Genomic DNA, 16172 nt, shown 5'->3' on the forward strand with positions numbered 1-16172 from the left:
TGCTTTGAGATGCGAGCCGAGATCCGAGTTACGAGCTTTCGCCACCCGGTCACGTGGTTATCTTGCCGTGCACGTACAGTATCTCCGGCGCAAAACGGCTCTCTCAGGGTCAAACTCGGTATCGTTTTGAGCGCACGGTTCAGACCTTCAAGAAAAAGTTTATTTTGTAAAAATCGAGCCACGCGTTCAAAAGATATGACTGGTTTTGTTCGCCGGCACGTCGGTGCTCGAATCGGCTCGCGGTAAAATCCAACACGTCCTTTGTCGGGTCCGTCTGAACCAACCACGGGGCCTAGAAGGCTGGGACTGGTCTCAAAAGTTAGGTCTGGATCATATCTCGAAACGCTGGAAGTTGCACCTCTCTGTGATAATCTTGTGGACCATGACAAGAGATCGTGCGACACGTGGTTATCTTGCCGTGCACGTACAGTATCTCTGTCGTAGTATAGCGCTGCATTTTAGTTTTCGCATTTCGGTTATTTTGAGTTTACGCAAAACGGCTCTCTCAGGGTCAAACTCGGTATCGTTTTGAGCGCACGGTTCAGCCCTTCAAGAAAAAGTTTATTTTGTAAATATCGAGCCACGCGTTCAAAAGATATGACTGGTTTTGTTCGCCGGCACGTCGGTGCTCGAATCGGCTCGCGGTAAAATCCAACACGTCCTTTGTCGGGTCCGTCTGAGACAACCACCGGGCCTAGAACGCTGGGACTGGTCTCAAAAGTTAGGTCTGGATCAGATCTCGAAACGCTGAAAGCTGCACCTCTCTGTGATAATCTTGTGGACCATGACAAGAGATCGTGCGACACGTGGTTATCTTGTCATTGCAAGTACAGTATCTCTGCCGTCAACTTGTTCAGAGTGCCGGCGATAGCTCGCCTTCTCTTTGTGGAAAACACGGCGAGATCCTTAACATCCAACAACTAATGGGACGCAAACGGGGCGCCCAGTTTAGCGGTACACACATTGATGAATCACCCTGCCTGTGATTCACCCATGACAGGTTATAGCTGGGTCGGGATTCAAACCCAGGCTGGACAGTTTAGACTTTAGAGTCAAGTGTGCGTACCTCCAGTCCAGGCCATCCTGCCAGCTTGTATGCTGCATACAGGTGAAATATAAAGCGCGAGATATTTTTATATATACTGTATATTTAAAAAAAAATTGGTGTGGTTTTTGGCGGGCTGGAACGGATTAATAGCATTTCAATGCATTTCAATGGGGAAATTTGATTTGAGATACGAGCAATTTGAGTTACGAGCTCGGTCACGGAACGGATTAAACTCGTAAGTCAAGGTTCCACTGTATATATATATACATATATGGTCTATATATACACATATATATATATATATATATATATATACATATATCTATATTATAATAGCCGTAGATGATTCTGTCTGTCTGTCTGTCTGTCTATCTGTTGGGTGTCTGTCCGGGGTGTGGCTTACTCGGTTTGCAGAGTAGCTCCACCCATAGCTCCACCCATTCTGGGAGTGGCTATAAACAAATATCCACCATTTTATTAACTCGCATAGCTTTGAGTCCTGTTTTGTAGGCCCGTGGTGTCTTCCTCTCTCTCCCCGTTTTATTTCAAATCAAATTCGATAAATCATTTCATTTTTCACAGTCGCTAACATAGTTTTAGACTCGGTTGAAAAAAAACGGGAAGAAAATCCGATGAAAGTTGCCGTTTATAGAACGAAATGAATTCTCAAAGGCCTGTAACTTCAAGGCCATTGAGTCTCTCTCACGCCTTTATCTCCAATCTAACTCACCATATGATTTCATTTTTATCGATGGTTTTACTTTTAGACTCGGTGTCAGCAATAATTGAGAACAATCCACACACGCGGGAAAATGCAGAGATATATTTTTTAAAATCGCGTCATGGTGTATCATACACCGCCCAACATGACACCGCCGGCAATGTGTCGATATATATTAAAAATTCGCTTTTGCTTTTCCGTTATGATATATTACTATTTCGTTTGATGATAGTCGTCACAAAAACGTCAACAATGATGCCGACATATATTTCTTCGTTTTTATTTCATTCAACATATTAGCCGGAAGTAAAATATGTTTCAGGAAATTACCGAGAGATATTTCTTCGTTTTTTTTATTAGTTATGTGCGCATACACTTTAAATAGGTTTATTTGAAATCTTTAATTTTCCACAAACATTCCACACACGCGGGAAAATGCAGAGATATATTTTTTAAAATCGCGTCATGGTGTATCATACACCGCCCAACATGACACCGACGGCAATGTGTCGATATCTATTTTAAATTCGATATATCATTTCATTTTTCACAGTCGCTAACATAGTTTTAGACTCGGTTGAAAAAAAACGAGAAGAAAATCCGATGAAAGTTGCCGTTTATAGAACGAAATGAATTCTCAAATGCCTGTAACTTCAAGGCCATTGAGTCTCTCTCACGCCTTTATCTCCAATCTAACTCACCATATGATTTCATTTTTATCGATGGTTTTAGAGTCGGTGTCAGCAATAATTGAGAACATTCCACACACGCGGGAAAATGCAGATATATTTTTTAAAATCGCGTCATGGTGTATCATACACCGCCTAACATGACACCGACGGCAACGTGTCGATACATATTAAAAATTCGATATATCATTTCATTTTTCACAGTCGCTAACATAGTTTTCGACTCGGTTGAAAAAAAACGGGAAGGAAATCCAATGAAAGTTGCCGTTTATAGAACGAAATGAATTCTCAAACGCCTGTAACTTCAACTTCAAGGCCATTGAGTCTCTCTCACGCCTTTATCTCCAATCTAACTCACCATATGATTTCATTTTTATCGATGGTTTTGGACTCGGTGTCAGCAATAATTGAGAACATTCCACACACGCGGGAAAATGCAGAGATATATTTTTAAAAATCGCGTCATGGTGTATCATACACCGCCCAACATGACACCGACGGCAACGTGTTTCTATTAAATATATTAAAAATTCGCTTTTGCTTTTCCGTTAAGATATATTACTTTTTCGTTTGATGACAGTCGTCACAAAAACGTCAACAATGATGCCGACATATATTTCTTCGTTTTTATTTAATTCAACATTATTAGCCGGAAGTAAAATATGTTTCAGGAAATTACCGAGAGATATTTCTTCGTTTTTTAAAATTAGTTATGTGCGAATACACTTTAAATAGGTTTATTTGAAATCTTTAATTTTCCACAATATAATTTACTTGCCATTTATCATTTGATGATTACGAGACAAATTCCTCTTGAGGATCGTGACAATTCATGCGCTGCGTGGAAACTTCTATTTCCAAAATGAATGAGACGATCGATGAAGAACGCAGACTTGAACAGGATGCAGCAAGAAAACGAATGAGACGGGCGAACGAGTCCATCGACGAACGTCAATGCAAACTTGCGGGGTCACCCGTGGGAATCCCACGGGCATGGATGTGTGTGACATTTAGACATATTGAGTTAGATGCTGCACATTCATTTTTACAAAATGGTTACTGGCAAGTCATCAGATCCAGAAATGGTGTAAAAACCACCGTTTAGAGGCCATTTTTCCCCGCAAAGCGGGGGTTGGCCTTTTCGGGGACCGTGGTAGTTGTTGTTTTTTTGTCCCCTTTTTGAAGCAATGTTTTACGGCCGGATGCCCTTCCTGACGCCAACCCTTTTTGCCGCCTTCAACGACAAACAGGGAATTACCAGTGAACTGGTACTCAATTAGCCGACCTCGGAAGGATGACAGGCTGAGTCAACCCCCCTGGCATTAATTCGGCGATCGACCGAGATTCGAACCCAGGATCCTAAGCCGGCACCCTAGCCGCTAGCCCAACACCAGAAATGGTGTCATGAACACAATTTATTTACGCACAAGCACAAAAGCAAGACGGGCCGATTTCCGATTCCGACGGGCCGACGGGCGAGACGGGCCGATTTCCGATTCCGACGGGCCGATTTGGAGCAAGAAAAAGAACGAGACGGGAGAAAAAGGAGAGAAACGAGACGGGGAAAGCCGATTGGAGAGGCGAGTGAGGCGCGATTGGAGAGGAGTGTGAGGAGCGATTGGAGAGGAGTGTGAGGCACGATTGGAGAGGAGTGTGAGGCGTGATTGGAGAGGAGTGTGAGGCACGATTGGAGAGGAGTGATTGGAGGGGAGTGTGAGGCACGATTGGAGAGGAGTGTGAGGCACGATTGGAGAGGAGTGTGAGGCGCGATTGGAGAGGAGTGTGAGGCGCGATTGGAGAGGAGTGTGAGGCGCGATTGGAGAGGCGTGTGAAGGATTGCAGAGGAGAGGAGTGTGAGGGATTGGAGAGGTGAGGGATTGGAAAGGAGAGGGATGTGAGGGTTTGGAGAGGAGAGGAGTGCTAGGTGGAGAGAGGAGAGTGTCAGGTGGAGACAGGAGAGTGTCAGGTGGAGACAGGAGAGTGTCAGGTGGAGAGGAGTGAGGGGTCACATATTATGTGAAATAACTAAATTCACACCATTTCTGGATCTGATGACTTGCCAGTAACCATTTTGTAAAAATGAATGTGCAGCATATAACTCAATATGTCGAAATGTCACACACATCCATGCCCGTGGGATTCCCACGGGTGACCCCGCTAGTATATATATATATATATATATATACACATATATATACATATATATATATATATATATATATATATATACATAATTTTAATATAATTATATATAATTATATATATATATATATATATATATATATATATAATTATATATAATTATATATATATATATATATATATATAATTATATATAATTATATATATATATATATATATATTAGGGTGGTCCACATATATATGTAATATTTAATACTATTAAAAATCCATGCTCCACAAGGCTGCCCTTGTTCCTATGTTTATAAAGATCATATGAACCAAATATGGTCAATTGGAACTTATTTAGAGGTTGCTCAAAAAATAACATTTTTAATTTATCCTGTTTTTTTCAGATGGCAGAAACTCGCAGCTCTTCCACAGTTTGATTGCTGGGCAAGTCTGAAAAGGAAATATGTGGGGGACTACCAACCAAAGGACACACATTGCAGAAAATGGTGTACCATCACATACAAGAACACCATACAGTTCGTGAAAGTGCCAAACTTCGTGTACAAGCTGTGTGTGCATACTGGGAGAAAGCACGAATTCCATTGCAGAGAGTAGATTCCTGTGAGCGCCAACTTTTGAAGTTGTATGATGCCTACAAACTGGTAAAGAAAAATAGAACCAAGACATTCGAAAACTATAGAGTGAAGGAGCAGATGTTCAAAGATGATCTTCAATCCCAATTCGATATCTCACCAAATCATGCGCTTGAGAAAATGACGAATGAAGAAGACAAAGCATTCCTTATCATGCAGCGTGAGGATCCCTCAAGTTCACGTATGGGATCTGTGGACAACACTCTGGCAGTGTAGGAGAACAGAAAGCGTATCAGGCTTGAGAATGAAGATAAAAGAAAGAAGAAACATGCTGCTGAGACTCTGACAGCAATGCAATCTGTTCCAACAACATCGGCTGTGGTTGATGATGATGATGAGTCTGAGATTGAAAGCTCCGATTCAGGGGACAATGAATTCAAACTCCAAAGTCCATCTTCTGCCAAACAGACGAAAAAGGCTCCCATCAAGGTGATCACTCCAGCAATAGTGGCAACTCTGGACAGAGTAAATCTCTCAGATCGGCGTGCTATATTTGTGGCCAGTGCTTTTGCACAATCTGTTGGTCATACTATTGAAGACAAGTGCAAGCAAACAATAATAAATAATTTAAGTAATTGAAAATAGATAATTATCTATGAATTGATGTATGATGCTAAAAATTTTGTATCTTATTATTCATTAAAACTTGTCAACATTTCGAGCAACCTCTAAATATTGTCCAATCAAGCTCAAATTTTCACCACAAACTACTTTCTTCAATAGGAATAGGGGCAGGCTTGTGGAGAAATGAAAATCCAATCTTCAAATTTTTGGACCACCCTAATATATATGTATGTATATGTATGTATATATATATATATATATATATATATATATATATATATATATATATATATATATATGTATGTATGTATATATATATATATATATATATATATATATATATATATAAAATATATATATAGTAGATATATATATATCTACTATATTATTATCTACTATATATATATCTACTATATAGCTACTATAGCCTGGTGTTGGCTTAGCGGTCAGGGTGCCGGCTTGGGATCCTAGGATCCTGGGTTCGAATCCCGGTCGATCGCTGAATTAACGCCAGAGGGGTTGACTCAGCCTGTTCATCCTTCCGAGGTCGGCAAATTGAGTACCAGCTTGCTGGGATGAATGATCCCGGTGTGTACCCCGGTTTAGAATAGGTACACCGTATCCCTGCGCATCGTAAGAGCGTGACCAAGGGTTGGCGTCAGGAAGGGCATCTGGCCATAAAAACATTGCCTCAAACAGGGAACCATGATTGTCATGGTTCACCTTGCAAGAGGTTAGCCTTGCAAGAGCAAGGCTAACCCCTGCTCTAGCGGGGAAAATGGCCTTAAAACGATCATTCATTCATTCATTCATATATATCTACTATATAAGAGAGCCGTTGGTCTGTCACAATTTTTCTCAGAGATGGCTGAACGGATCTTCGTCAAACCTTCACAGGTCCATCAGTGAGTGCCTCGGAGTGTTTTCGGCACAAAAAAAAATTGTGGAAAATAACGTTTTTATTTTTTATTTTTTAAACCTAAGCTCTTTAGTGCCGAAGCCTTTTTGATTAATGACAGTTATATACAAGTACACATTCGCATAAATAAACACAAAACAATCACCAGACATTTGAACACAAATAATAAAACATTTGCGGAAGCGGTCAAAGTTGGTGGTAAGGCTTCTTCTTCTTCCTAAATGTCATCACACTTAACTCAGAAACGTGATGAACGGCACATTCAGCAGCATATATCAACAGAAAGGTAAAATGATTATTTGACATTTGTGATGGATTCTGATTTGGATGTAATTGCTTTTCCATTATATTTGCCCCCATTTCAAATATGTTAATGTTTCTTTTTCGCTTGAGCAAAGCCTGGTACTCCAGCTATAAACCCTTTTATACTTTACTCGGGGTACAAATATAAATACAACCTTGTCTGGGGGGTAACATAGGCGATGTGGCCGCGGCCTCATTCAGGGGTGAGGGACCAGAGAGAGGCATAAATCCTCTATGTAAATGTGTACCGTCTAGCAACACCTGGTGATGGTGGCAGAGGGTATTACCATCTCCTTTTTACCTGAGCAACACTGAGGTTATGAAGCACTCTCTGCGTGGGAAAATTTTCCTCCTTCCCTCCCCCCACTCCCCCAAAACGGAGGGGCCTGTCAAAGGCCAACCCAACCACCCCTCCCTACCCCCACCACACTGCAAAAGATGTATATGTAGTATAGCTTTCCACTCCCTCTCCCCTCACCTTCCCCTCCCCCTTCCACTCCCCCCACTCCATTCCTCACCCCTCCCTCTCCTGCTTCTTCTCCCTCCGGGCGACGTCGGGTACTACTGCTAGTGTATATATATATATACATACATACATACATACATACATACATACATACATATATATATATATATATATATATATATATATATATATATATATTTATATATATATATATATATATATATATATATATATATATATATAGTGTATATTCACATAACATAATATATGCACTACATGTACAACAAAACGAAGATGTATTATTATGGAAGCAAATCAGTTTCTCCACGAATGGATAGAGCTCACCTCCAAAAGACTTTCGGCTGGATGACCTTCTTGCAATAGTTCCTCTCCTTGTTCCAGTATACCGTGGAAAGCTGGATCCTGTCGTGCCATTTCCTGCATCAATAACTACAGAGAAATGGAGACACACATAAAATGACTCGATAAGAGTCTTCATCAGCACAATCATGTACAAAGCATGTTTTCAACATTTTTTCTTACAGGGTATATGAGGCTCATGAAAGAGTTAGAACACATATCATGCATGTGCATATACAGTCACGTGAAAAAGTAAGTACACCCCATGTAAAGTTTTGACTTTTTTAACATATTTCAACATACAGCTATTTGATCTTCATTTCAACAATATTGATAGATAAAGGTGATATAATATAACAAATATCATGAAACATTTACATTTTGTAGTCCATTGTATAATTTAAATAAACATAAATGCAAATTTTGCATGTGGAAATAGTAAGTACACCCCTACATTTATCACGACTTCAAATACCTAAAATTAGAATCAGGTGCACCAGCTCAGGTGCAAATGATTAGAACATCGTTAGAGAGTATCTTGGAGGAACCTGTCTTATTTAAACCTCAGACATTTAGTTTGGTTTGCTCTTTGTTGTTGAAGTGTGCGGCATCACCATGCCGAGATCAAAAGAGCACTCTGAGGCCTTCAGAAAGAAGGTTATAGATGCCTACGAGTCTGGGAAGGGATTTAAAAAGATCTCCAAAAATTTTGAAATCAATCATTCGACTGTCCAGAAGATCATCTACAAGTGGAGAAGATTCCAAACAACTGCCAACTTGTTCAGGCCAGGCCGCCCCAGCAAGTTCAGCCCGAGAGCAGACCGAAAGATGCTGAAAGAAGTCTCTAAGAACCCCAGAATGTCATCACGGGACCTACAGGTAGCTCTTGCCACTGTTGATGTCAAAGTGCACGAGTCCACCATTAGAAAGAGGCTGCACAAATTTGATCTACATGGGAGGTGTGCTAGGAGGAAACCTTTGCTGTCCAGAAAGAACATCAGGGCAAGGCTAAAGTTTGCCAATGAACACCGAGGCAAAGACCAGCACTTCTGGAACAATGTGCTCTGGACAGATGAGTCAAAGGTAGAACTATTTGGCCACAGTACCAGAAGACATGTTTGGCGAAAACCAAAGACAGCATTTGACCACAAGAACCTGATACCAACTGTAAAGCATGGTGGTGGAAATATTATGGTTTGGGGCAGCTTTGCTGCATCAGGGCCTGGGCAGCTCACCATCATAGAATCCACGATGAATTCTTCATTGTACCAGAGGGTGCTTGAGGATAATGTGAGGCCATCTGTCGGAAAGTTGAAGCTCAACCGAAGGTGGACCTTGCAATATGACAATGACCCTAAACATACCAGTAAATCCACCAAGGAATGGCTGAAAAGAAAGAAATGGAGGGTTCTGGAATGGCCAAGTCAAAGCCCAGATCTACATCCCATGGAGATGTTGTGGGGGGATTTGAAACGAGCTGTGCATGCAAGAAACCCCTCAAACATCGCACAGCTGAAAGAATTCTGCATGGAGGAGTGGCCAAAAATTTCTCCCAGTCGATGTCAGAGACTGGTAGACAGTTATAAGAAACGCCTACTTGAGGTTGTTTCTGCCAAAGGGGGCAATACCACCTATTAGAGCCAAGGGTGTACTTACTTTTTCCACATGCGAAATTTGCATTTATGTTTATTTAAATTATACAATGGACTAGAAAATGTAAATGTTTCATGATATTTGTTATATTATATCACCTTTATCTATCAATATTGTTGAAATGAAGATCAAATAGCTGTATGTTGAAATATGTTGAAAAAGTCAAAACTTTACATGGGGTGTACTTACTTTTTCACATGACTGTAGATGCATGAGACAACACCGGACTTGACAGCAGAGAAAAACTGCTTGGGGTACCGGTAAGTGACTTCACATCCCAGGGCACTCTGGGTAACATCAACGCCATCCTCGTCCTCATGGATGCCAACCTATGGGGTTTGTCCATGCCCTGTGCCCTAATGCTGAGCATCAAGAAAGGAAGCAGCACCTATCATTATTTTGAGTCTTTGGTATGACTCAGGTTGGGTTCGAACTGCCAATCTCTGAGTGTCAGTACGGACGTTTTCACAATAATTATGAGTTCCCTGTCGACTATTCCAGTGGCCATTGCAACCGCCGCTTCCTTTTTATCCTCACCCGACACTCCATCCACGTTCACAATGAAACATTCGGAATGGCACAGGTTTGATGCAGGCAGAATGATGTTTGCGTAGTGTGGACTTAGAAACATGAAACTGCTTCGGTTTATGTTCTCCCTCTTCCTTCTGTTCATCTCAAACACTACCAAACAAACAGTTTTCCAAACCCACTCCCTCTCCCTCCTGAATCCCGACTCCATATATGTGCGTCTCCGAGCAGCTGGGTTTCTGTCGGGCGTGCGGATTTTCGGGTTGTTCTCAAGCATTTGGATGATGTTATCATGGAGGTTTAATCATGCAAGTTCATTCAGAATAGAAAAAAAATGGCGGGTTCCCGAGTCTGTAAGTAAAGAGATTTCTCTGTATTTGCAAACCAGAACCATCGTCTGCAGAGTAGTGGTTATCTCGAAGCTCTTTTTGTTGTCCCCCTATAAGCTACAAATTGTCGAAAAGGATGGATGCAGCAAAATACTGTCCCTTTTATCATTCCTTCTCTTTCCGAGATCTCGATATTCCATGAGCTTTGGCTAACCACGGAGATGAGGCCATGTGGGCTCGTTCCCGAGCAGGACCATTGCAAGTAATGGAGGGCGTCGTCGGTGCCGTTGCGGAGCAATTACAAACTTTCCGGAAACAGTTCTGCGAGGAATGGCTGTGGTGTTGGAAGTTTTCTTTTAAAAGTATTGTGGATTTAGCGTCTCACAGACAGCACCTCCATTTGCTTTCACCCCCTCTCCCCTCACAAAATCCCTCCCAGACCCCCATCCCCTTTTTTCTCTATTTCTCACACTTTCTCTTTCTTTTTAACAGTAGAACTAGATTGCTTTTTTAATGGTAAACTCAATGGTACCGCTTCTACAAACCTCGCCTAACTGTACGTCTTGTATCCACCCAATTCCCACTACTCTATTATCATTACTGTACATCAATCTTCTTTCATGAGCTTCAATATCTGTACACAAATAAAACATAATAAACAAGAAAGAGCAATCAGAGATTGCAAACCCTCACCAGGATGTATTTTCAGTGGTTTTTAAGGCTTTTGTTTTCAAAACAAATATGGCGGCCGAACCATGTGACCGATGACGTCATCAGTATTTTTTTTTTCTCCACTAGTTTATTCCTAGATTAAGCTCAATAAATTTCATCTTGATCGAATGAAGTTTTGTATTTGTCAAATTATGACGTCCTAAAAGAAGCACCTCTGAGATCATCAACATATTTTATTCCACATGGAGAGTTCTTTACAATGAGCCATGTCTCAATTTTTTTATATGCAGCGCTTTCAAAGATATAGCGGTGCAAATGTTTTCAGTTTTTCCAAGATGGCGGCCGAACCACGTGACCGATGACATCATCATAAAAAAAATTTCTCCACAAATTTATGCCGACATGGCGCTTGAGAAATTTCATCTTGACAGGATGAAGTTTTGTACTTGTCGAATTATGATGACATAATGGAGGCACCTATGACATCATTAACATATTTTAATTCCCCATTGAGAGTTCTTTACAATGAGCCATGTCTCAATTTTTTCTATTCAGTCCTTTCGTAGATATAGAGGTGCAAAGGTTTTCGGTTTTTCCAAGATGGCGGCCGAACCACGTGACCGATGACGTCATAATTCCCATTAAAAAATTATACAGGTGGAGTTGCACTTATGGTGAAAATTTCCTGTCAACCGGACCAACGTTTGCAGAGAAAAATCATATTTATTCTGTGCGGACAAACAAACAGGCAGACAGACAGACAAACAAACAGACACAAATGCAATACCCTCTCCTCAGGCGAGGGTTATAAAACCGCAGCAGAAAGTCAATCATGCCAAGCTTAGATCCAAAGCAAGGGATCTTTAGGCTGTGATTCACGATAAAATAAGTCATTCTCTTCTCTGTCTGTTTGGCTAACCCCCGCTCGAGCAGGGAAAATGGCCTTAAAATGCATGTTGTGTTGTTGTTGTCTTCTCTGTCACCCATGCACTCACCACGTAGTCTTCCTGTCGGTCACTGAGCTGTGGGCAGTTATCGCTCCAGTCCTGAGAGATTTGGCGGTTTTCACAGGATCCCAGCCAAGTGAGCTTGTCTATGGCTGATCTCAAGAAGGTGAGAAGCTCTTGTAACTGCTTGCGGTGCTTGTTGGAAGAACTCTAATACAGAAAGTCCAAGAAATATTCTTTTGGTAAGTGTGCATCACCAAATTTATTCTGAGTACTCTCTTTCCCTCTTTGCTAAGCTAGGTACTATACACCTTAACAATTTCCAGCAATTGCTTCTTTTGCAGTACTTTGACATGTTAAAAAAGGTGGTGTATAGTATAAGACTGCTTCAACGGCCCTAAACTTCCAAGTTTTTTTTTTACACGACCTTTAAAATAATTTTATTTCAATTGAATTATATACTTAACACTGCGTAGGATAACGTGTTCTATGAACTCTCTAGTTAGACTTGAGTTTGCCCTGTTTTTGCCCTTAAAAATATATATATATGTATAATGTATATAGTTATGTTTAGGGGGTAGGTGAAAGGATATCGTGAAGGGAAGGTAGGATTGTATAATTGTAGCATGGACCGTGGATGCGTAGGAGACACCTCAATGTACAGTAAGTAGGGAAACTGTAGCTTAAGATTGTTTATGTCTTCACACGTGAAGCAGTGCTAATTAGCTACAGGGAGTAAGGCTAATTTTCCCCAGTACGTGATTTTCCCTCTGTAATTTTCCCTTTACGTTTTTTTGCCACGGCCAGCCATGAAAACCTCTTTTAAACAACATTTACCACGCTGGCAAGAAGCCAAGCAGAGCTGGTCGGGGCAAGCCCCACTCCCCAATGGACCTAATAAGGACAAAGGCCATGCCCCCAGAGTGGTGTGATGGGGGGGAGGGGTGGACAAATTCCCCCCCCCCCCCCCCCCCGAAAAACATGATTGGCCCAGAGGATGTGGGCCGAGCATGGTGTGATTTGGAAAAAGAGCTTAGCCATTGGTTGGTGTGACGTCATCGAGAAGCTTCAAGAGACGTTGGTGAGGAGATCGGAGAAGGAGGCTGGCCAATTTTGTTTTGTGAGCTTTTGAGAGCTTTAGAACTTTTGATATATAAGAGAAGTCTTCGGGGGAGCTGGGGGCCGCGTTGTGCTTGCTGGCCAGGAATTGAGAGGAGGCCGTCTTGGCAGCTTGCTTCGCGCCTGGGCATTTCGACGCACGGCGCCACGCCATTTTGGGCGCTTCGACACGCGGGCCTTTTGTCGGCCGGCGTCACCTTGCACTGCTGACCTCACCAAAATAACTCGTTGGACGAACTAAGTGCACTAACAAGGAAAGATTTCATTTTTATTATCTTTCCCATTGTCTGTTTTTGTGTCTGAGTGGAGGATCCTCGAAGTAGCGAATTTAGTTTATGAAATTAGTTATAAAATGAAACATTCATTTTATTCCTTGGTTTATTTTCATTAAAAATCATTATTGTTGTATTTTCATTTGTCGTGTTTCTTTGTTCGTGGGTTTGGGAATAATCCCGTGTTGCTTTTCATTCCATTCAGGTAAACGTCTCCATCTCGCACAAGCTCATAACTGCCATATTCGGGGGGCCACCTCGGGAGTAAAAAAACGTTCGGCCATTCGTCATCGAGCGGTCCTAATCGCTGGTGACAGGACAATATATATATATATGTGTGTGTGTGTGTGTGTGTGTGTGTGTGTGTGTGTGTGTGTGTGTGTTTGTGTGTGCGTGTGTGTGCGCGCGTTTACACCATGGATCTTCACCAAAATCTAACCAATTCCTCCTTGTCACACATTCAAACTGTCCACTAAATTTAGACCAAATCCGTCCACAACTTTTTTAGATATCCTGCTCACAGAGACAAACAAACAAACAGACAAACAAACAGACAGGAGCGAAAACATAACATCCGTCCACCTTTGGTGGCGGAGGTAAGAACTATTTTGATTTGTGGTAAAAAATATTCTCAGCCAACTCATTATCTATTCTGAAAATGGAAACATAATGTAGTGTTTGCAAAGGAAGATACCATTAACAGTCTCAATTACAATTCAAGGACTATCCGGAAAATGTTATATAGAAGTAAACATTCATTGCAATTTGAAAATCATAAAAACAGAGGACGTGCAGTGCAAGATGGATTTGGCTTGAACTCACCACTAACACATTGTAACTGTTCTGAAGTACATCAAAGCGCTTGTCATACTCTCCCCTGCATGACGCCGAGAGATTTTCCTATTGGGAATAAAAGGACAAAACACCAAGGAATCACGTTATGATAAGGTTGATTTTTACATACAGGACTCATCTTTAGCTATGTTTGTTCAAACAGCATCTAAAACTAGAACAGCACTCGGTAGAGCGTATACTTCCACCAGGCTGAACAGTATGTTTTGTATCCCACTGATAGACAAGATATGGATCTGGACCTGAACAAAAATCGAATCGGCTTGTTCTTGTCACTTACCTAACTCGACCACAATGTTTTGTCATCAGTCATCCACAACATTTTGAAATATCATTCATTCATATTGTTTTTGGCTCAATGGTGAAGAATCACTTAAAAATGAAATAATTTCCGGATCCGTATTCGGATCTTCATCCAAATCGAATCGGTTTGTCCTTGTTACACTTCCAACCTGTCCACCAATTTTCGTCCGAATATGTCCACAACCTTTTGAGATATCGTGCTATCGGTTTTAGCCCTATCATTCAATGGTGCAGAATCACGTAAAAAAAATTCTCTAATCCGGATTCGAATCTTCACCAAAATTGGAGCAATTCTTCCTTTTTACATACCCAACGTGTCCATCAAGTTTCGTCCGAATATGTCTACAACCTTTTGAGATATCGTGCTATACTAGCCGAAACCCATGGAACATCCACGGAAGGGAGGATGTGGTGTATGGATAGAGTGTACCATTATGGATGGCATAGGGGATTTGCTTGTCCGAGTAAGAATTAGGAAGAAAGATGAGAATGAAGAGTGCGTATATGAACAACGATCGCCGACACCGGCAAAAATGCATGCTCTGGATTGTCCACTCAGTGGGCGCTTGCTTTCGCCTTCGCCTGTCCAATCAGCGGACGGCTTGCTTCGCCTTCGCCCAGCAGACGCCAATACGATGGCGTCGTAAGATGGCGTCGTATCGGCAGTTAATCGGATGCTTTTGGGCCCCAACGTCGGCTAATTCAGATTTTTCGAGTATGGCTGTACGTGATAAACAAAGAGCGAGGTTCGTAGATCGTAAATCCATTAGTGCCGTGGGCATCGGGTCACTGGGTGCGGCGTAAAAGGGATAACAAAGTCGAGTCCTTACGCTATTATTATATAGATATCGGTTTTAGCCCTATCATTCAATGGTAAAGAATCACTTCAAAAATTATTGGATCCAGATCCGTGTCAGGGAATAAATATTCATATTGACAGTATTGCTAAAATATATATATCTCAATGTGATCGTGTGTAAAGTAGTATATGTTTTACTTTACGAATGAGTAAAGTGCATAGAGTTAACAGGTGGTCAGGAGAGTTAATTTCAGACAAAATGTGTAACGCTCTTGGACCGCCACCTGTCTATCAAAAATAGCCTATGTTCAGTCCACTGCACACAGGCTGCAAATTCTTCCTCAGCAGGTCAGAGCATTTGACCTCTTGAACAGAAATAAGTACTAGCTGGCCAAGAGAGAGCCAAATAAGGTTTTGGATAAGGGACACCCTGCATGCTCTGCAACATCAAAGGAGTTTGGGGCTTTAAAACCAGGAGAAAGTTGCGAGCAAAGCAGCAGAGTGGACGGGGAACAACTGGAGACTGGTCAGCAACTGAACGAGCTTCAAAAGACCTACAGACCGAGCTTCAACCAAGACCTACCAAACAAGCTTCAACAAAGACTGGAACAAAGACTCATTAAAGATCTCGGCTTAGTATACAACAAATTCTCAAGTATACAACAAATTCTCAAAAGTGAATAAAACATTGATTTTGCTAAACCGAGTCTCTTGAAGTTTTAGTAACATAACACCAGTAATTGTTAATAATTCTCCAAGAAGTGGTGGCTCGTAAGGAAGTCAACTCCACAGAACAAGGTAAGCTTTTGTTTGTTATCTGTGTAGTCTGATGTTAATCTGCGCAA

General features: G+C 41.4%; 1 protein-coding gene across 5 annotated transcripts in view; it reads right to left on the reverse strand.

The window, feature by feature from the left end:
* Positions 1-16172, reverse strand: part of LOC137438859 (plectin) — a 230855-nt gene that overhangs the window by 129292 nt on the left and 85391 nt on the right. For all 5 annotated transcript variants that reach the window (XR_010986805.2, XM_068134291.2, XM_068134290.2 and 2 more), the window contains 3 exons: positions 14196-14273; positions 12031-12192; positions 7839-7943 (listed from right to left, as the gene is read on the reverse strand). Coding sequence is in view for 4 of the 5 variants with exons in the window: in XM_068134291.2 (XP_067990392.2) it covers positions 7839-7943; positions 12031-12192; positions 14196-14273 (345 nt within the window). In the remaining variant the exon portion in view is untranslated. The remainder of the gene's footprint in view (positions 1-7838; positions 7944-12030; positions 12193-14195; positions 14274-16172) is intronic.

This window comes from Myxine glutinosa, chromosome 13, assembly GCF_964187855.1.
Source record: "Myxine glutinosa chromosome 13, kmMyxGlut1.1, whole genome shotgun sequence".
NCBI lineage: Eukaryota > Metazoa > Chordata > Myxini > Myxiniformes > Myxinidae > Myxine > Myxine glutinosa.